This window comes from Chlorocebus sabaeus, chromosome 14, assembly GCF_047675955.1.
Source record: "Chlorocebus sabaeus isolate Y175 chromosome 14, mChlSab1.0.hap1, whole genome shotgun sequence".
Lineage (NCBI taxonomy): Eukaryota > Metazoa > Chordata > Mammalia > Primates > Cercopithecidae > Chlorocebus > Chlorocebus sabaeus.
Genome location: NC_132917.1, coordinates 65,151,722 through 65,172,962, shown reverse-complemented (window position 1 = coordinate 65,172,962; position 21,241 = coordinate 65,151,722). Strand labels below are relative to the sequence as shown.

Below are 21,241 nucleotides of genomic sequence, written 5' to 3'. Positions count from 1 at the left end.
TACACATTATTAACCCAAACATGGGTCACAGAAAATAGGCTGGGTTAGGGTGAACAGATGACTAACACAGTGGTGACCGTGATGTGTTAACTGGGTTTCTGAGAACTAAGTACTGAGAGCGTATTACAATGTTCGATACAAGGGTAACATCTAACCCAATAGATGACTGTAACGTGACTATTGGATAAGAATTTAACTCTTGAGACTTGAATCACACTGAAGGATCCTGATTACTCATTTCAGAGGTATTTATTAACATCTGTAGTAACCTTTGTCCTGTGAGACATCATCTCCTCATCTCCTGGGTTTGTATAAAGCAGGGTGTACCTTGTGACTTGGAGAAGTTGTGTTTTGTGTTAATCTCAACAAAATACCTCTCAACATAGGAGTTGGAAGTGGACTTACCTGGGTGTGAGAGGCAGCAGTGTGTGGGGCCTATTAGAAATCTCCCTGGGCTTTGTGGTCAGGGAGGCTGCATTTCAGTCCTAGCTCTGCCAGTGATTCTGTGCTGCCATGGCCTGGATTCCCCATCTCTCAGAGTCCCTTAGTGCCAGTGTGTGACGTGGAGATGATATTTTACCTGTGACCTGCTGGCTGTGCTGAGGAACCGTGTCCACATGTAGCTCAGGGCCTGGCACACCATTAGCACTCACACATACAACACCAAGAAGAGTTGTTTGCGAGGAAGAGGAGGGACGCTGGGGAGGGGTAAGGGCTAGAGAGAAGCCAGGAGTGTGGTGCCTGTGGGACTGCTGCCACAGGAAGGAATCTAAAGTGAAGGGAAAGTGCACCCAAGTGACAAACCCAGTGTATTCTGGCTTAAGTTACAAGAGAATTGGTTTTCATCACTGGGACATCCTAGAGTGGATCAGGATTCAGGCTTGGCTGGATCCAGCAGCTCAAAGGGTCTAAGCATCCTCAGACAAGTCCTTTCCCCACACCAGTGCCAGGATTCAAGGCTTATAGGACCCTTAGATCTTGATTACAGAAATGGAGACAGCTGCTTTTCTGACCTCTGTCAAAAATCTCTCTATATTGCTTCAGAGAGCACTGTGTTCATATTGAAATTAGTCACCATGGCTTGGGGGATCAGAAACAGGCATCAGCCATGCATGGCATAGACCAAACCCAAGTAGAGAAAAATCCAGGAGGGTTGGGTCCCCAGAGAGATGCTGCACGTGTGGACCAAGGTTTAAAAACTAACAGTGCTTATGTTGCATAATGGAAATATAGGTGTGTTTTTCCTAAATTCTTGTGCTATTTTTCTGAGTATGTATTACTTTATAAATGGGAGGAGGATAAAAAGAACTTTTTTAAGTCTATTTGTTTTGACCTTGTCCCTAAAATGATTTATGATAGCTAACAAAAGCATGTAAAATGATAGACAAGTCCAGGTATGGTAGCTCATGGCAGTAATCCCAGCACATTGGGAGGCCAAAGCAGGAGGATCACTTGAACCCAGGAGTTCAAGACCAGCCTGGGCAACTTGGCAAGACCCCCATCTCTACAAAAAATACAAAAATTAGCCAGGGGTGGTGGTGCACACCTATTGTCCTGGCTACTCAGGAGGCTGAAGCAGGAGGATCACTTGAGCTGTGTTCGTGCCACGGCACTCCAGCTTGGGTGACAAAGCAAGATCCTGTCTCAAATACATAAATTAATAAATTTAAGTATATGTATATGCAAATGAGATGAGGGGAATATACAAGTAAAAAACAATAACCAAGGGAAAGTTCCTGTAGCTTTGCCAGAAAGAGAACATCTAGATATCAGGAAAAACCTTTTCTTTTCATCTGTTTAGTTGGGGAATTGTGGAGGGTAGAGGGATATGTCACTCTAAGCAAGCAGAAGAAAGGGTAGCGATTCTAGGGGCCCTGGTTTTAAAGATGGTTGCCAGCTGCATCTAACAAGGCCCCTGGATAGCCCCTGGGCCCAGAGGGTTGTGGAGTATGACCACCACCTGGGGTCACCTGGCCTGCTCGGTTGTGTCTCAGGTGAGAGTATTAGTCTATTTTCTGGCTGCTGATAAAGACATACTGGAGAGTAGGCAATTTACAAAAGAAGTTTAATTGGACTTACAGTTCCACATGGCTGGGGAAGCCTCACAATCATGGCAGAAGGCAAGGAGGAGCAAGTCACATCTTATGCGGATGGCGGCAGGCAGAAAAAGAGCTTGTGCAGGGGAACGTCTCTTTTTAAAACCATCAGATCTGAGACTTACTCATTGTGAGGAGGACAGCACGGGAAAGACTTGCCCAATGATTCAGTTACCTCCCAGCAGGTCCCTCCCACAAATTCATGATGAGTTTTGGGTGGGGACACAGCCAAACCATAGCAGGTGGTATACTGGGGGCCTGTGGGATCTGCTTGTACAGTGCGCACTGATAGTTAATCATCTTCCGAAGACATGGTTACGGAGACTCCAGTCTTAAGTTGACATCTCTAGTGGGCAAAACAGCTCTGTACTCACCCTTCACAGAGGTGGCCTTTGTTCTTCTATGCAGTCATCCATCTCACTTCCAGTTTAAAGTGACGTCCAAGTCTTGCTCCCAACCCCAAAGATACAAAATTTATTCCTGGAAATCCAGTACTCAAGATACCCCAGAGGTATCCTTACCTCTGAGACTCTCCCAGGTGGAGATTTCCCCCCAGTATAAACATTTGAGTTTCATTTTTGCCTCTGTGCATCTTCCCAGCTTGCCATAACACCTCACAGCCAGGGCCACAAATGGGATAACCATTCTTTTGTTTATGTTTCGTTTTTTTTTTTGTTGTTGTTGCTATTGTTGTTTTGTTTTGTTTTCTTTTGTTTGAGATGGAGTCTTGCTCTGTCACCCAAGCTGGAGTACAGTGACTCAATCTCGACTCACTGCAGCCTCTGCTTTCTGGGTTCAAACAATTCTCCTGCCTTAGCCTCCCAAGTAGCTGGGATTATAGGCGCCTGCCACCATGCCTGGCTAATTTTTGTATTTTTAGTAGAGACAGGGTTTTGCCATATTGGCCAGGCTGATCTTGAACTCCTTACCTCAGGTGATCCACCTGCCTCGGCCTCCCAAAGTGCTGGCATTACAGGCCTGAGCCACCACACCTGGCCAGGGTAACCACTCTTGATCAAACTAGAACACACCTTTGGGGCACCTGGTATATCCAGCCTTTCCCCTGCATCTGGTCACTATTCCCACATTTAAGGAAAAGCCACCTTTCCAGGGTCTGGTGGCTGGGCTTCTCTGCCTGTTGAGCCAGCCACATTGTGTTTAGACAATCTAGCCATTCAGGGATCCTCCTGTTGTAGCCAAGACAAGCTCAATATTTTGGGAAGACCAGCAAGATGTCACAACGGGGGAATAGGTAATATTTGAATAGTGCATGTTAGGTTTGGTACGTGGGGTTTTTGTTGTTGTTTTTAAATTGACTCTTGGTTACCTCCCTCTACACAGACAGCTACAGACAGTTCTTCTAATTCCTCTCAGAAGAGAGAGCAACCTACTCGGACAATCTCCTCTCCCACATCCTGTGAGCACCGGAGGATTTATACCCTGGGCCACCTCCACGACTCATACCCCACGGACCACTATCACCTCGATCAGGTGAGCAGAGCCCTGTTCCTCTGAGGGCATCAGGGTAGTGCCTCTGATTCTGGAATGGCCTCTTTCCCCTCCTATTCAGCCAAAGTCTATGACCACAGGCCTCTCCTGCTCTCCTGCTTTTACCTCCACTCCATACTGAAAGTGGCATTGGTGGTGGCACCTCAGCCTCATCCAGTGTTTTCTGTGTGCCAGACACCTTGCCAGACCCTTTATATGCTTTATGTGGTTTAATCCTCAGAAACTGCCCCACAAGGCAAGTCATCAGCCGCCCCAGGTTATAGATGAGGAAGCTGAGGCTTAGAGAGGTGAAGTGTCTGATGGAATGAGATTCAAATCCAAGTCTGTTCTCACTCAGGGGGCTACACTGCCTCCTGCATTCCTCTGTCCAAAGGGCCTCCCGGCTTTGTGTGGAAGCCCAGAGCCACAATCAGGACTAAGGAATGCTGCAGACTTGGCTCGAGCCCCCAGCCTTACAGGCTACAGGCCCAGTCTTGCTCAGGCAGATGTAGCTGGAGCTCAGAATTCAGTAGTTCAACAAATATTTACCAAGTGGCTGCTTTGCAGAGCAAGTTCCCAAATCATGGGGCATGGACTGGTGCCTGTGTGGGGTGCTGTGGCCACTAGGCTGCTTTGAAATGAGAAAAAACAGCAGTTAGGTGTTTTGTTTTGTTTTTAACATGAAACTAGATTTATTTGACTCTTTTTTTAAAAATTATTTTAGATTGTGCTTCCTAGTATTTTGGGATTAAAATGTCCTATTTAAAAATCACATTATTGGCCAGGCACGGTGGCTCACGCCTGTAATCCCAGCCCTTTGGGAGTCTGAGGCAGGTGGATCACAAGGTCAGATCGAGACCATCCTGGCTAATGCGGTGAAACCCCATGTCTACTAAAAATACAAAAAATTAGCTGGGCATGGCGACAGGTGCCTGTAGTCCCAGCTACTCAGGAGGCTGAGGCAGGAGAATGAACCCAGGAGGCGAAGCTGACAGTGAGCCGAGATCGCGCCCCTGCATTCCAGCCTGGGCAACAGAGCGAGACTCCATCTCAAAAAAATAAATAAATAAATAAAAATCACATTATGGTATCAGTAGATGGAAGTTAACTTTTTTACTTTCCTTACTGTCCAAAGTAAAGAATTAATAAAGCCTGTGTCAGTTTCCGAGATTTGTTTTGAAATCCTTCTGAATCGTGATTTTCAAAAATCTAGGCAACTCTGATACCAAGAATTTGACAGGAATTAAGGCAAACTGTGTGGGACATGGCCCTGCTGCCCTCTGGTAGGAAGTGATGGGTAAATCTAATAAGCACATGATCAGGTCTATAACAATATGATAATGACTGATGGCGACAGGTATCACGTGCATCCTGTGAGCGAGGCTATGAGCTGACACCCTGTGTAGATTATTTCTCTTCATTCTCAAAACATTCCTATGCAGTTTGACAGAAAGGGAACCTGAGTCTTAGGTACCAGCTAGAAAATGTCAGCATTTGACTGCAGTGGGCCACTCCAGAGCCACGTTCCTCAGCCCCTGAAAAACCTTCCTGCCCAAAGTACTTCAAAAGCAAGAAGTCTCAGTTCTCTGCCTCCACTGAGAGGCCCTGGGTGAGCCAGGGTTATGTGCATGTACTTAATAAATATTTATTCATTGTCTGCTGCTCTGGACAAGGCAGGGTTGCAGCCTGTAGCAGAACTAACTGCAGAGAAAAGCCTCTTCCACCCTGAGGGAGAATGCAGTTTAGATTTGCAGGTTTCTAGAGGGTGTGACTCTTGGTCTGGCATCTCACTATTTGTGACATCCTGGCAGGAGTGGAACTTCAGACAGTTTCCGGAGCCTTCACTCTATCCTTCTCCTGTCTGCATCTTATCTTCCCAGCCAGATAACAGAGTGAGCCTTGTGTTTCCTAGTGTCCCCTGTCTCTTGAAGGAGAGACCCACAGGGAGAAATGCATCTCCTGTTGTGATCCTTTGTGGACATACTGTGCACATATGGATAATGAAGTTTCGTAAAACAGGACTTAACCTTATAACATGTATGGCACTCCAGTGTCCTTATTCTATTTCAATTTTCAAAAAGCCAGCCTTACAAAAGAGAACATACTGTACAAAAATAGGCAAAAGTAATGCAAGCCTTTAGAAGTCAGTGTAGCCCTCACACTGGGGCTAGGAAGGCCCTGAGGGAGGCGGAAGATACTCTGGGGCACAGGTCCTATTCTACCTCTTGATCTGAGTGTGCCATGCTCCTGAGAACGCATCACACTGTGCCCTTGCCATATGCACACTCCCCTGCCTGTATGGCAGTGCATCACCAGAAAGGGAAAATACTGCTGGTCTCAACCCACGAAATTGATTTCCTGACCCAGTAATGGATTGAGACTCTTTGAATACATCTTTGACTGGGCGACAGGATATTCAGTAGTTTCAGGAGGGGTCTGTTTCTTCACGGAGCACCGTGGGGGAGTTCTTGAGAAAGGTGCATTTTGAACGACTAGGGAGGAAGAAGGTGGGGTTTTTTTGTTTTTTGTATGTTGGTTTTTTGGCCACTGCTGTAAAATAATGTCTCCTCTCTCACGGGACAGCCAATGCCAAGGCCCTACCGCCAGGTGAGCTTCCCGGACGACGACGAGGAGATCGTGCGCATCAACCCCCGGGAGAAGATCTGGATGACGGGGTACGAGGATTACCGGCACGCGCCCGTCAGGGGCAAGTACCCGGACCCCTCGGAGGACGCGGACTCCTCCTATGTGCGCTTCGCCAAGGGCGAGGTCCCCAAGCACGACTACAACTACCCCTACGTGGACTCCTCAGACTTTGGCCTCGGTGAGGACCCCAAAGGCCGCGGGGGCAGCGTGATCAAGACGCAGCCCTCCCGGGGTAAGTCGCGGCGGCGGAAGGAGGACGGAGAGCGCTCGCGGTGCGTGTACTGCAGGGACATGTTCAACCACGAGGAGAACCGCAGGGGTCACTGCCAGGACGCGCCCGACTCCGTGAGAACTTGCATCCGCCGGGTGAGCTGCATGTGGTGCGCGGACAGCATGCTCTATCACTGTATGTCGGACCCCGAGGGAGACTATACAGACCCTTGCTCGTGCGATACTAGCGACGAGAAGTTTTGCCTCCGGTGGATGGCTCTTATTGCCTTGTCTTTCCTGGCCCCCTGTATGTGCTGTTACCTGCCCCTTCGGGCCTGCTACCACTGCGGAGTGATGTGTAGGTGCTGTGGCGGGAAGCACAAAGCGGCCGCGTGACTCAGTTTCCCTCCCTTCTCCCTCCTCCATCCGCAGCCACAGGGGAACTTGTCTCTTACATACCCTCATCTTCTCCCCCGCTCCCTTCCACTCCAAGGAGCGAGGAGGGCAAGAGACCTCCCAGCTCCCTGGTACCTTGAGGCACCATTCCAGCCAGGGACGCTGCCGGGTAGACTCTCCACTCCCCCCGCCGCCCACACTGCAGCAGCCACACCCATACACACACGCTCGCACAGTGTTCTGAGGAAGGAACCTTCGCCACAGACTCCTGTACTATTAACAATCTGTAACCAAGCTAACTGTCTCATCCATGTGTTGATTTCCTGTTTCCTCCTCCCCCGCCTCTTCCAGTTCAAAGGAGTCTGCAGTTGGAACTGCTGATTTTCGGTGGGTTTTGTAATTGATTTTTCCAAGAGCGTCGAAGACTTTCTTTCTCTTGGTTCACCTTGCCTGTCGCTAGCAAGCATCTGGTTCTGCGGAAATGGGATGTGAGAATGATGAAACCCAACAGAAGTATCTCAGCCTACAGTCAGTTATTATGTATAGGAGGTGAGCTAGTTAACAAACTTGTACCACAAAACAATATCGCTTTAACTTTTCTAAAGCCAAATTTCCCATGTAAGCTGCAGTTTCTATCTTTAGCCCATCATCATTTTCTGCCCCCCCAAAATCTGTTGAAATGATTCACTGATGCAAAACACTCACCCGTAATAGACTGAGAATTGAGCCTTAACTTCAGATTAACTTGTGAGAATCAGGAAAATTCCTTAAACTGCATTGCATCCTCTTGGACCAGGGCTAGAATGGGGATTTCAGGTTTCTATGAGCCTCCCCGTTACCCCTAAAGTAGACCATTTTTTAAATTGTGTTGCCACCACTTCTAAAAATTTAGCAATATTAGAATAGGATACTAGTGAAGTAAGAAATTTTGCTTGTTGTTTTGCAAACCAAATAGTTTCCTCAAACACAAACCAGTGTTCCCACGAACAAGTTCCAATTGAGAAACACGAAGGTTATGGTGAATAAAACCATAGGGAGCTTCCCCCCAACCCCAAGCTATTTTATATTAATGGGGAGAGGGGATTTTTAAATGTCATAAATTTGAAGAGTGGTGGGTTGCATTTTCTTCATGGGTTTATGTTTTTGTTTTCCTTTTGGACTCGATTTCACATCACCAAATTCCTCATTTATACTTGGGGAAAAAACAAGGCCATATGTAAAAACCCTTCCAATGCCTAAGTGTCTTTCTCCTGCAACTCCAAACCCAGACTCGCCACTTTAGGTGCACAGGTGGTTAGGTCAGCCAACTGGTTCTGCCTGTCGCCTTGCCACGGAGGAGGCTTCTGAGGAGGCTTCTAATAGCTGGAAAAGAGTATTTTTCTAATATGTTGCAAGGATTAGCCAAATCTTCTTATTGAAGAAAGAAGAAAAGTGAAGAGTGGTTACCTATACCTAGCATAGTACAATCAGAACCTCGTGGAGACCACCGGGGACGGGCTTGTGGACGCCGGCTGTTCTTCCTGCCACTATCTTTCTGTGGTAACGGCCATCCGAAGACATGGCCTGCTCCCCACTTCCTTTCCCCACTCCTTTATTGCACACAGGACACCAGTCTTCAAGGAAAGGGACTTTTTTCCAGTCTGTCAATCATACTGGGCAAGTGCTAGCTGTGCTCACCTTCCTGGGGCTGTTTCCAGCTTGTCCGCAAGCTCATCACGTTTCTTTAGTAGATTACCGGTGTAAATACCCAGTGTGCTTATGAGTCTGTTAGTAGACGTCTTCATTCGTTGGAGTAACTGGTTTAGGCTTTCCAGTTTGGAAAAGGAGCAGAGAGCTGTCCATCTGGATTGATGGAAGAAAAGAGAACCTCATCCATGCCTGGAGAACATCTAGAAAACCTTCAGCCAGCCTCCAGTGCTGTTGAGAGACCACCTGCCCCCGACCCAGAGGCACCTCCTTGGGGTCTTTCTCTAGGGTCTCTTCTCTACAAAGCACAACACTAATGTTCGTTTCCTTAGACCTCAGTTCGAGTGCCCCTATTTATTTCAATAAGAACGCACATATCCCGGCAGTTTTTTGTTTGTCACCTCTATTTAGTTGTTACCTGTTTCTCTCTTCTTTCACCCCTTGTCCTTTTCCACCCTTTTAAGAGTTATGCTAGCAAATCTTACTCCACGTATACTTTTTGGTTTGCGAAGGCATCGGTTAAGGGCACAAAGACAGCCATGGGGACATTTATGTAAATACGTCTCTCTAATTGCCACACTGCAGCTGGACAGTGTGTAGTATTTTCCCAGTCAGCTTTGCCATACTGACGTCAATCATTTGAGAGAAATTATTCAGATTTTATTTTTGTATCTGTGGTAACAAAACATTAACCAAAAGATTTTCTGTCCAGAAGCCTCCCCGACCCCCCAAGCTATTTGCTCACATTAACAAATTAAAGTGCCTGAAGCATAATTCATTCTTTACCTGTATACTAAAAACCCTGTTGTATTGATTTTTTTATAATAAGCCTTTTTACCTCTGTGTAAAAAATATATATACAAGTGTATGATGTACATTTTAGTTCTTAACTTTTTTTTATGGTTTCTAATATGTATGACCAATGTAGCCATTGCTTTAAAATGTACCATGTAAATATAAACACATCCTATCAGATCGCTGGCTTTGGGGTATTTGTCTGGCTGGAGACGGGGTGATGCTAGAGCGTTGGCAGATCTTGGAGTTCCCACATACAGGATGGGACAGGGCTTCCTGTGCCGAAGGACATGTGGACACCAGTCTGTTTTTTCAAGGCCCTTTCCTCCTATGGTTATGTCATATTCCCAAGGGGACACTGCAGCTCCTTGGGCTCGGATGCCTCAGTGAAAGGAAGGCTGCAGGCCACCGCCCAGGAACACCCCCTCTTCCTAGGCCTGGCTTCCCCAGTGAGCGCTCCTCAGAGGGAACAGCTGTACTTCCTCTAAGTTGTTTTCCACTGATCCCTGCTGAACCTCAGGGGGTGTGTGTGTGTGTGTGTGTGTGTGTGTGTGTGTGTGTGGAGTTTGGAGGACAATTTCTCGCAGAAAACAGTTGTTAACACTGTAAGATGCTTGGTCTCCTCTGAGCAGCTCTCTTTGGCCCACTTTCCTCTTCCAAATGGACTCTTTGGATGCTCCAGAGCTACAGTGACAATCCCCAGGAGGAAATAAAGTATGAGGTCTTTTGAGGGTCACAGAAAAACGTTTCTCTAGAGAAAGGAGTAGGGCCCTTAAAAGGAGATATATAGGAGGGGCCCTATATATCGTTTCAGTTTTAACTCTTCCTAGAGGTGGTGATTTCCCCAAGCCACTGGCAAAGGTAAGAAGCATGGAGAGACGCTGGAAGTTAGGAAGGGAGAGGACGACGTGGAGGAGTGGGGAAAGTCCTGCAAGCTCACTTGCCTTCATGCTCAGGGCTCTCCAGTCATCCCTGTATCACAGTTAAGCAACTGAAGCTTAGGGTGAGTAACAGGTAACCTGTGGTCCCAGGAGGCAAGGGCTGAACCAGGCTGAGCTCGCCTAGCCAACTGCTGAGCCCAGGTACTTACCAGGCCTCACTCTGATGCCTCTGTTCCCTCCCTCCCTGCTGGTGGCCTTGACAAGTGGGCGACAGTCAAGAGCCTTATCCTGTCCGTCTGGTTCTCTGGGGTGCCCTCAGGCTGTCTCAAGTATAGCTTGTCTTTGGTGTCCTATGTGCTAGGCTAGGAACTAGGCATACCACCAACGTCATGTTTAACTTTCTGCGGAATACGGGATTCTTTTCCACCTTACAAGTGAGGAAGCACATGTAGAGAAAGAACAGTAACCCTCAGTATCCATGTGGGATTGGTTCCAGGACCCCCTGCAGATAGAAAATCCACAGATGCTCAAGTCCCTGATGTATTTGCATACAACCTATACATATCCTCCTTCTTGTATCCTTTTTTTTTTTTTTTTGAGACAGGGTCTCACTCTGTTGACCAGGCTGGAGTAGTGGTGCGACACTGCTCACCACAGCCTCGACTTCCCACTTCGTGTATACTTTAAATCATACTTATGATACCTAATACAATGTGAATGCTATGTGAATAGTTGTTATACTGTATTGTTTAGGGAATAATGACAACAACAAAAAGTCTGTACATGTTCAACCATCCCCCCCCCTTTTTTTTTTTTTTTTTTTTTTTTTTTTTTTTTTTTTTTTTGAGACGGAGTCTCACTCTGTCGCCCGGGCTGGAGTGCAGTGGCCGGATCTCAGCTCACTGCAAGCTCCGCCTTCCGGGTTTACGCCATTCTCCTGCCTCAGCCTCCCGAGTAGCTGGGACTACAGGCGCCCACCACCTCGCCCGGCTATTTTTTTGTATTTTTTACTAGAGACGGGGTTTCACCGTGTTAGCCAGGATGGACTCGATCTCCTGACCTCGTGATCCGCCCGTCTCGGCCTCCCAAAGTGCTGGGATTACAGGCTTGAGCCACCGCGCCCGGCCCCCTTTTTTTTTTTTTTTTGAGACAGGGTCTCACTTTGTCACCAAGGCTGGAGTGCAGTGGCACAATCATGGCTCACTGTAGCCTTGACCTCCTGGACTCAAGTGATTCTCTCACCTCATCCCCCCGAGTAGCTAGGACTACAGGTGCATATCACCTTGCCCAGTTAACTGTTTTTTAAAGTTTTTCATAGAGATGGAGGTCTCACTATGTTGCCCAGGCTGGTCCTGACCTCCTGGGCTCAAGAGATCCTCCCGCCTCAGCTTCCCAAAGTGCTGGAATTACAATCCTGAACCACCATGCCTGGCCCTTTTTTTGTTTTGTTTTTTTCTTTTTTTTTTTTTTTGAACGGAGTCTCGCTCTGTTTCCCAGGCCATTCTCCTACCTCAGCCTCCCGAGCAGCCGGGACTACAGGCGCCCACCAGCTCGCCCGGCTAGTTTTTTTGTATTTTTTAGTAGAGACGGGGTTTCACCGTGTTAGCCGGGATGGTCTCGATCTCCTGACCTCATTCCGCCCATCTCAGCCTCCCAAAGTGCTGGGATTACAGGCTTGAGCCACCGCTCCCGGCCTGTTTTGTTTTTTCTTAACCTCTATGAAAACACTTTAATGAATCTTTTCTTTTCTTTCTTTTTTTTTGAGACTGAGTTTCGCTCTTGTTGCCCAGGCTAGAGTGCAGTGTTACGATCTCAGCTTACTGCACCCTTTGCCTCCTGGGTTCAAGTGATTCTCCTGCCTCAGCCTCCCGTGTAGCTGGAATTACAGGCACCCGCCACCACACCCGGCTAATTTTGTATTTTTAGTAGAGACAGGGTTTCACTATGTTGGCCAAGCCGGTCTCAAACTCCTGACCTCAGGTGATCCACCCACCTTGGCCTCCCAAAATGTTGGGATTACAGGCATGAGCCACTGCGCCCGGCCTAAATGAATATATTTTCAATGTGAGGTTGGTTGAATCCACAGATGCAGAAAACATGGATACAGAGGACCAACTACACCTAACTCCATCAAGGTCGCTGGACAGCCTTTCTGCCATGGCAAGTGACTTCATCTTTCTGAGTTTCCTCAGATTTAACAAGTGGGATAATACCTACCCTCAGCTGGCATGAAGGTTAAATGGTATCCTTTAGTTACAGTGGGATACGCAGCAGGTGCTCCAAAAATGCTGGTTCTTTTCTCAGTCCCTTTTTTATTCTGAGGCCCTGAGGAAACATCAGGAACTCGAGAGAACAGCCTCTTTCAAGGCACAGGAGGCTGAAGCGCATTATCAATATGTTGTGAGTATTTAGATCTACATCCTGTGTGTTGAGATTTCTATTTCTTAACTTCTATTTGATCTGAGTTTGATTTCAGTTTCTTGCCAACCCCTCCAGGGATGTTCATGGCTCCAGGGATGGCTGCAGAAGTGCACTAGGCTGGCTGGGTTTCCGGGAGCCAATGCATGCAACTGGGAAAAAGTCAGTGGCCTCTGTGGGAGCAGTTTTACCAAGAGGGCAGTGTCCTGCTCAGCGGCACTTGTCCTGGATCAGAGCACTGTCTCCAGAGGACTGCCTGCCTGAACCTTCCAGCCCGCTTTTCTGGCCTTTGGGGGTTGCCTCCTGCAAGTCAAGCCTCTGCTCTTCCTCCCTGCTGCTGCCCTGATGCTGGTCCACCACCCACTCCCCTGAATGGTGGACACCTCCCAGAAAAGCAGGACGCTTCCCAGGGGAAAAAGTATTGTTAGAGGAGTTCTATTTTACAGACCTCACAGGCTGGGTTTTGTTAGTTGTGTATTGTGGCATTGGAGCAGGCACTCACAGGGCCATCTGTGTGAATGGCAGGGGCAAGGGGTGTGGGGAGGATGCTCGTGAAAGTGCCCGCCGATGTAGTCGTCCTCACTGCAAGCCTGTGGTCTTTCCAATTCGTGGGGTGAGATGGTTAGAAAAACCACCCTTCCTTTGTTAAGCACTGAACTAGGCGCATGGAATGAAGGGAGATGACCCTGTTAACATTTTGTAGGAACAGATGCCAGTTGTGACTGTGCAAATCAGGGCCTGCCCCATCTCCTCAGCTGGAGCAGCCCCTGGTGCTATTGGTGCTGTGGGGGAAAGCATGTGTATTTATAAAGGAGGAAAAAGGCAGTTATTATGTAATGATCATACCTGGTACCTTTTCCCCCTCATTATGTCTCTCTCTTTTTTTTTTTTTTTTTAAAGAAGGGGTTGTGATTATAGAAGTAACATATGTAGTTATTAAAATGTCATACAGGCCAGGTGCAGTGGCTTACGCCTGTAATCTCAACACTTTGGGAGGCCGAGGCGGGTGGATCACTTGAGGTCAGAAGTTCAAGACCAGCCTGGCCAACGTGGTGAAACCCCGTCTCTACTAAAAATACAAAAATTAGCCAGGCATGGTGACGCACGCCTGTAATCGCAACTACTTAGGAAGCTGAGGCACAATAAATGCTTGGACCTGGGAGGCGAAGGCTGCAGTGAGCTGAGATCAAGCCACTGCACTCCAGCCTGGGCAACAGCACAAGACTCTGTCTCTAAATAAATAAATAAGTAAAATATCATACAATATAAAAATACCAGTCTCGTTTTGCCGGGGCTGCCATAACAAAATACCACAAACTTGGTGGCTTAAACAATAGAAATTTGTGGTCCCGCAGTCTGGTGGCTCCAAGTCCAAAGTACGGTATCGCAGGGCTGCCAGGGCAGGATGTGCTCCAGGCCTCCCTCCTTGGGTTGCACATCTTCTCCAGGCCTGTTCTCATCATCTTCCCTCTGTGCATGTCTCTGTGTCCCAATGTCCCTTTCTTACAAGGATAGCAGTCATATTGGATTAGGGCCCACTCTGATGACCTGATTTTAACTTTATTATCTCCAAATAGAGATGTTATCTCCAAATAGGCACATTATGAGGTCTTGGAGGTTAGGATTCCAACCTTTGAATTTTATTGGGGTGTAGGAGGGGGACACAGTTCAACTCCTGACATTCCTCTGTCACATGAAAGGTAACCACTCTGTGTCCTTCTGGACTTTTTTCTATGCATTTATACATAGATGTATGTGTGTGTGTATTTGTGTGTGTGTACATGTGTGTTTTCCCTTTGGAGGGGAACTAAAATAGGATCATGTATTCTACCTATATTTATTGCTCTGAAAGCTGTTTATGTTGTTTTAATTAAAAATATATCCTGGACATCTTTGCATGTGAATACATATAGATTTACCTTATCCTTCTTAACAGTTTCACATGAAAAAACTTTTTTATCCAATTAGAAAAAGGTAAGATAACAGCCCAAACATTTGGTTAAATGGATATATGTCTCATCCATTTCCTTGAGTTCTCCAATGAATTCAGAGTAAATTTCTTGAGTGTTCTCTCCTCTTAAGGTTGTAAGGCATTCCCATTAATGTCCGAAGTCAGCAGTGAACTCAGCATTTTTAATCTTCTCAGTGAATATGAGTTGACTGGAAGGGCAAGAGGATTTTGTACCCAGGAAGAATACAAAAGTGATTTTTATTTTCTGAGCTTTGCATAACCCAGAATGTCTTCTTGTTGCATGCACACACACCCAATGACTTGGCGGAATACAGAATCCTTGGCCAACATTTCCCTCTGAATGTCCTGTATAAATGACCTTTGTTTCTTGACATTTACTGTTGTGAAAAAGACCTGTGTGAGTATTGACCAGTTTTTGTTCATCAGTAATGGTTTTTTAAACGTGGATGATCTTGTCATTAAACCCTTTGGCTTGTGTATGACATTAATTTTTCCTGAAACTCAGTGAGCCCTTTCATATATAGAATCAGATTTTTAACTCAGAATTTTTTTCTAGTATGTCTTTGATGATTTCTTCTTTTTTTAAATTTTTTTTAAAAATTATTTTTGTAGAGACAGGGTTTCACTATGTTGCCCAGGCTGGTCTCAAACTCCTCAGCTCAATCGATCCTCCTACCTTGGCCTTTCAAAGTGCTGGGATTACAGATGTGAGCCACCATGCCTGGCCTTCAATGATTGCTCCTGCTCCTTACAGTTCAAGTTTCTTCCTTTGGGTTATGTAATTCATAGATTGACTCTCCAGTCTTCCGTATTTATTGTATTTGCTCATCATTTGCATCTTGCCCTTTTATTAAATTATACTCCTAACTTTGTCCTCTTTAAAATTATATATATATATATATATATATATATATATTTTTTTATTTTTTTTTTTTTTTTTTTTTTTTTGCTATAGTACTCTTTTTCAAAGAGTGGTCTGCAGAGAGACCCCTGGAAATCCCTGAGGTTAAAATCATCTTAATATGACAGTGTTTGATTTTTTCCACTGTGTTGATATTTACATTGATGGTGCAGAAACAACGAAGGGTAAAACTTAGCGCTAGTCAAAGCGGGCTACCAAACTCTGCTAGTCTAATCATTGCATGTTCTTAGAAAAAAATGCCAGTTTCACTTAAGAAAGTACTTGATGAAACAGGCCGGGCGTGGTGGCTCATGCCTGTAATCCTAACACTTTGGGAGGCCGAGGCGGGTGAATCGCCTGAGGTCAGGAGTTCGAGACCAGCCTGAACAACGTGGAGAAACCCCATCTCTACTAAAAATACAAAATTAGCGGGGCATGGTGGTACATGCCTGTAATCCCAGCTATTCGGGAGGCTGAGGCAGGAGAATTGCTTGAACCTGTGGAGCGGAGGTTGCGGTGAGCTGAGATTGCGCCATTGCACTCCAGCCTGGGCAACAAGAGCGAAACTCCGTCTCAAAAAAAAAAAAAAAAAAAGAATGTACTTGATGAAGCAATAAATACTTTTAATACATATTGACCCTTGAGTTCACATCTTTTTAATATTTTGTGTGACAAAATGGAATATATATGTAAAGCACTTCTGTTGCATAGTTAAGTATTGTTGTCTTGAAGTAAAGCTTTTGTGCAATTGTTTTGAGTTGCAAGCTGAAGTAGCTGCTTTTGTCATGGGACACCACTTTTACTTGAAAGAGTGACAGACTGTCATTATGATTATCTTGTATGGTTATTCAGGAAGGGGTATTTGGCATACACTTTCTCAAAAAAATGAGCAAAATGAGCCTATTACTTCAAAGAGACAACTGACAGTTTTGTTGTCAGTGACAAAATCTGAGCATTCAAGCAAAAATTGGAATTTTGTAAAATGTGTATCTGCTACTGTTGTCTTGACAGTTTCCCAATAGACTTTTTTTTTTTTTTTTTCATGAAATTGGTGGTGACATTAAGAAATGCGGTTTTGGCCAGGTGCAGTGCCTCACGCCTGTAATCCCAGCACTTTGGGAGACCGAGGCTGGCAGATCAGGAGTTCGAGACCAGCCTGGCCAACATGGCAAAACCCTATCTCTACTAAAAGTACAAAAATTAGTTAGGCATGGTGGCAGGTGCCTGTAATCCCAGCTACTCGGGAGGCTGAGGCAGGAGAATCGCTTGAACCCAGGAGGCAGAGGTTACAGTGAATCAAGACCATGCCATTGCACTCCAGTTTGGGAGACAAGAGCAAAGGAAATGTGATTTTTAAATATATATTGTATAATGAAAATGAAACGTGTCAACTTTCAAATCTACATAATTCATAGAGCCAATATCTTCCAAATGACCAATGTATTGCTGTTAAAAAATCATGCATGGGTAAAAGATCCATTCAGAGTGAAAGACCCATAATGAATGTTGGGTTTTTGTTTTAGTATTTTTTGTTTGGTTTGTTTTGTTTTGTTTTTTGAGATAGTGTTACTCTGCCGCCCAGGCTGTGGAGTGCAGTGGCGTGATCTTGGGTCACTGCAGCCTCCGACTCCCAGATTCAAGTGATTCTCGTGCCTGAGTATCCCTAGTAGCTGGGACTCTAGGCACACACCACCATGCCTGGCTAATCTTTGTATTTTTAGTAGAGATAGGGTTTCCCCATGTTGCCCAGGCTTGTCTTGAACTCCTGGCCTGAAGTGATCCTCCTGCCTTGGCCTCCCAAAGTGCTGGGATTACAGGCATGAGCCACCTTGCCCAGCCCCCATAATGAATTTTGATGTAACCAAGTGATGTGGTTTTAGATTCCACAACTAACCTTTCTTTTTCTGGAGATGGAGTTTTGCTCTTATCACCCAGGCTGGAGTGCAGTGATGCGATCTCAGCTCACTGCAGCTTCCACCTCCCAGATTCAAGTGATTCTTGTGCCTCAGCCTCCTGAGTAGCTGGGATTACAGGCACCTGCCACTACGCCCAGCTAATTTTTGTATTTTTGGTAGAGATGGGGTTTTGCCATGTTGGCCAGGCTGGTCTTTAACTTCTGACCTTAGGTTATCTGCCCGCCTCAGCCTCCTTAAGTGCTGGGATTACAGGCGTGAGCCACCACGCCCAACCTCCCACAACTAACCTTTAAGAAACTGTCACCTATGAGTTTTGGCAGAGCATCAAAGAAGACTACCTACAAGGGTCTCTCAAAAGGCTATTAAAACTCTCTTCCCTTTTCCAACAACATATCTAAGGTCAGGTTTTCTTCGTATACTTCAACCAAAACAACATATTACAACAGATTGAACTCAGAAGCAGATACGAGAATCCAGCTGTCTTCTATTAATTAAAGAGGTTTTCAAAATATAAGCCAGTAATTCTCTTCTCTAAAATATTTTTTATTTGGAAAATATAGTTGTTTCTTTCTCTTTTTTTTTTTTTTTTTTTTTTTTTTTTTTGAGACAAGGTCTCCCTCTGTCTCCCCAACTGGAGTGCAGTGGTGCAATCATAGCACACTAACCTCAAACTCCTGGGCTCAAGCAATTCTCCTGCCTTGGCCTCCCAAAATACTGGGATTACAGGCATGAGCCACCGTGCCCAGCCTCCTTAGTGATTTTTAAGAGTGTACAGAGATCCTGAGAACAAAGTGTGTGGCCTTTCCCTCTCTTTGGTTAACAGGCTGTTTTGTAGTCAATACTGCTCTCATTCTCTTCAAATGCAGCTTTGACTCTGGTCTTCTATTTTTGGTTACTTTGTATTGCCTTCTTATTTTAGACAGCTCCCTTTGTATCTCTTGTCTTAGACTGTTTTGTTGTTCCCCTTCCTTCTTAGGCCAGTTCCATTGAAACCATATCTTCTTGTGTCTTTCAGAGGACACTAAATTGCAGTTATCTAAGAGGATCCTCTGTTTCTTGCAGAGTAGTAATGTTCAGAGAGATCTGCTACCTCTGGCCCTTGAGGGCAGTTTTCTCCCCTTCAGGCTATCTTTTCTCCAGCCCCTTGTTGGTATTTTTCCATTGCGTGGAGAGCCCTCTATCCAGGCTTAGCCTTGGCCATCAGACAAGGCAAATGCCTTGTCCTAAGCCTCCCACTTGGGTGCTGGCAGCTTCCGCTTGTGGATCTACGCCCGCCTAGCTCAGATGTTCATGCCTGGTGAGCATTATCTGGGGTATTTCTGAGCCAGCCTACAGTTGAATCTTCTGCTCAGCTCTTAAAATCTCTGATTAAACTAGAGAATCAAATGTAGTTTACATAGCTTCTTTGAGCAGCCACTGTTAGCACCCCCCCCTTTCTACCACTGTTGAAGATACTTCCTCTAGCAATTAAACACCTGAAAAATACGATGTGTGTCTTCAACTAGTGCTCTCTCTCTCTCTCTCTCTCTTTCTGTTGTATGCTGGAAGTCGCAGTCTTTGTTGCTTTGGAGAGAGGTGGAAAGAGAAGATGAAACTGGGTTCTGTCTGACTTAGACGATAATTCCTGCCCAAGTGGAAGACTATCACCGACAGAGATTGAGTGAAACAAAACTATTTCCTTCCTTCCTGGGGCTGTCTGCCCCGTTCTGGCTCGGAGGGGGCAACATGGATGGTGTGAAATCCAAGAATGTTCTAAATGCATCACTGGGACAATGTGGTTGGTGAACATTCTGCCTGGCTCATGGTCTCGTCTTTCAGGGAGCTGATACCAGGTTCTTGTTTCTGTGAGGCTTCCCGGGAATCTGAAGGGGATGCTGTGAGGGGTGTCAGGTGTGCCTGCTCTGCTTCTACATTCATCCTCGGGTCCGTGGAATTAAAATATTTGGGGCTTGATGCAAAATCCATCCCACGTTTTCTCCTCTTTTGTCAAGCCTGGGTAATAGCTGCCTCTGTCTCATGCTTGCCATGCTCCATCAGTAACTATGGTTGCCTTTTGAGTGTCTTCCAAAAAAGCCTTTTCCCTGCCAAAGGAGAGAAAATCGATCCTGTCTGCCTATCCCTAAAAGCTGACATTGTCGGTTGTCACAGAACCATCTTGTGCAACGTGCAGTGAAGGAGAAAGGTTGAAACACAGGCCTCAGAGCTGTGGTCCCTTTTGAGTCTACCCTCTGGGGCCAGGAAGTTGTGGTGTGGCTCCTGCGTGATGTTTTTGAATGAATGCCTTTGCTTCCTCGCCGGCTCGGCTCGATGTGACAAACAGAAAAGCCACTTTCAGAATGCCTCGCCTCACCCCGGGCCCAGATATTTACATAGTGGCCTTTCATTCTGCGAACAGTGTGTGCCTCTGCAAATACTTCAGGCCTCCCGGCATGCTTGTGGGCCCCTACGTCCCATTCACCAGCTTTTAAGTTTGTTTTGCAGGCAGGGAGCCACTGAGAGGGAGGCCTGACTCAGAGCACAGGGGGCCCTGCTGTCTGCTGCCGCCGCCTCCTGCCACTGCAGACTTGGCGGGGAAGGAAGCAGTGGGTTTTACAGCTGGTGTTTTTGGTTTAGCAAAAAAAAAAAAAAAGGGGGGGGAGTGAAAGAGAAAAGAATTTTTTAAAAAAATACCTTGCACATGTAAAATGACACTAAATGTAAGTATATATGCAGTATTTTGGGATGATAGAAATTGCGTGTTTTGCATGATTCATCCTCCCTCTTGATGACAGCAAAGGAGGTTTGCACTCAGCCTCTGGTATTTTGGGAGTTTGTTCCAAATGCTCTGAAAAGAGAGAGGGAGAAGGCCCAAGCTCCTCGTCCCTTCCTCAGAAGGAGGGTTGTGTCTAGGCTAAATTAGGGCAGCGTGGCATTTGCTTCCTCTCCTCTCATCTGACTGGTAAAGATTTTCATTTTTCTACCAAAAACTGGGTCAGCTGCTCCATGGGTGCAGGGGGAGCAGTATGTGGAGCCAGGAGAGGGCCATGCTTTCCCAAGTCTGACTTGAGCCTAGAAATATGTGCTGGCAGAGCTGGCTGGAAGGCCTGGCCCAGTGCTGACTCCCAGCAGGTGCATCGGGCTTCCGGGGCGGGGGCGAGCATCACCAAGGCTGGCGGCCAGCGGCCAGGAACACGCGGTCTTTCTAGGATTCAGCCTCTGCAAGTTACCAAAACATTGTGTGCTGCCTTGAGGCTGACACATACCTTGGCAGGGGTGATGAGGCTTCTGCCCAGAGCTGGGAGTCCCCGAGGGTCAGGCTGACCTCCAGGCTGCAGCTTGGCCGGGAGGAGGGGCCACACGGTGGGTGTGGTGGCCTCTCGGGGACAACTCAGTGTTCTCTTGGAGCACCAGGGCCTAAGAAGCAGGATGATCCAGAGACCAAGTCCACAGTTAGTGAAAATGGGAGAGGCTCTCAGCTGCTTCCCAGGCCACTGGCAAGCCAGCCCCAGGAACCCCACCTTCCAACCTAACATTTACTGTGAGAAGGGAGGACTTCCTCACTCCTTGGTCACAGGCAGACTGCAAGTTCGCTGTTGAGGTTAGACAGCCCTCTGTTTAAAAGTGGAATATTATACCTCTGAAATTCAGAACTTCACTTTTCCAAAGCTGTGTTAGAAATGCTATGGCAAAATACAGCACTGAGTCCAAAAACTAAAATGATTAAGTTTTTCTTGCCTTCGGAGGTATTTATTTACTCAGCTTAAACTCTACATTTGTTTTGTGAGGTTTTCTGTGTATGTGTGTTTTGTTTTACATTAAGATGGTTAGGAAAAATAAATGACCCCTACAGATGAATT

At 46.3% G+C, this 21,241-nt stretch overlaps 1 protein-coding gene across 3 annotated transcripts in view; it reads left to right on the top strand.

Moving 5' to 3' along the window:
• SPRED2 (sprouty related EVH1 domain containing 2) overlaps nt 1-9,497 on the top strand; it is a 129,739-nt gene extending 120,242 nt beyond the window's left edge. For all 3 annotated transcript variants that reach the window (XM_073023042.1, XM_007970428.3, XM_007970429.3), the window contains 2 exons: nt 3,438-3,587; nt 6,168-9,497. In XM_073023042.1, coding sequence (XP_072879143.1) covers nt 3,438-3,587; nt 6,168-6,836 — 819 coding nt within the window. In that variant the 3' untranslated portion in view covers nt 6,837-9,497. The remainder of the gene's footprint in view (nt 1-3,437; nt 3,588-6,167) is intronic.
• The last annotated feature ends 11,744 nt before the right edge of the window (nt 9,498-21,241 follow it).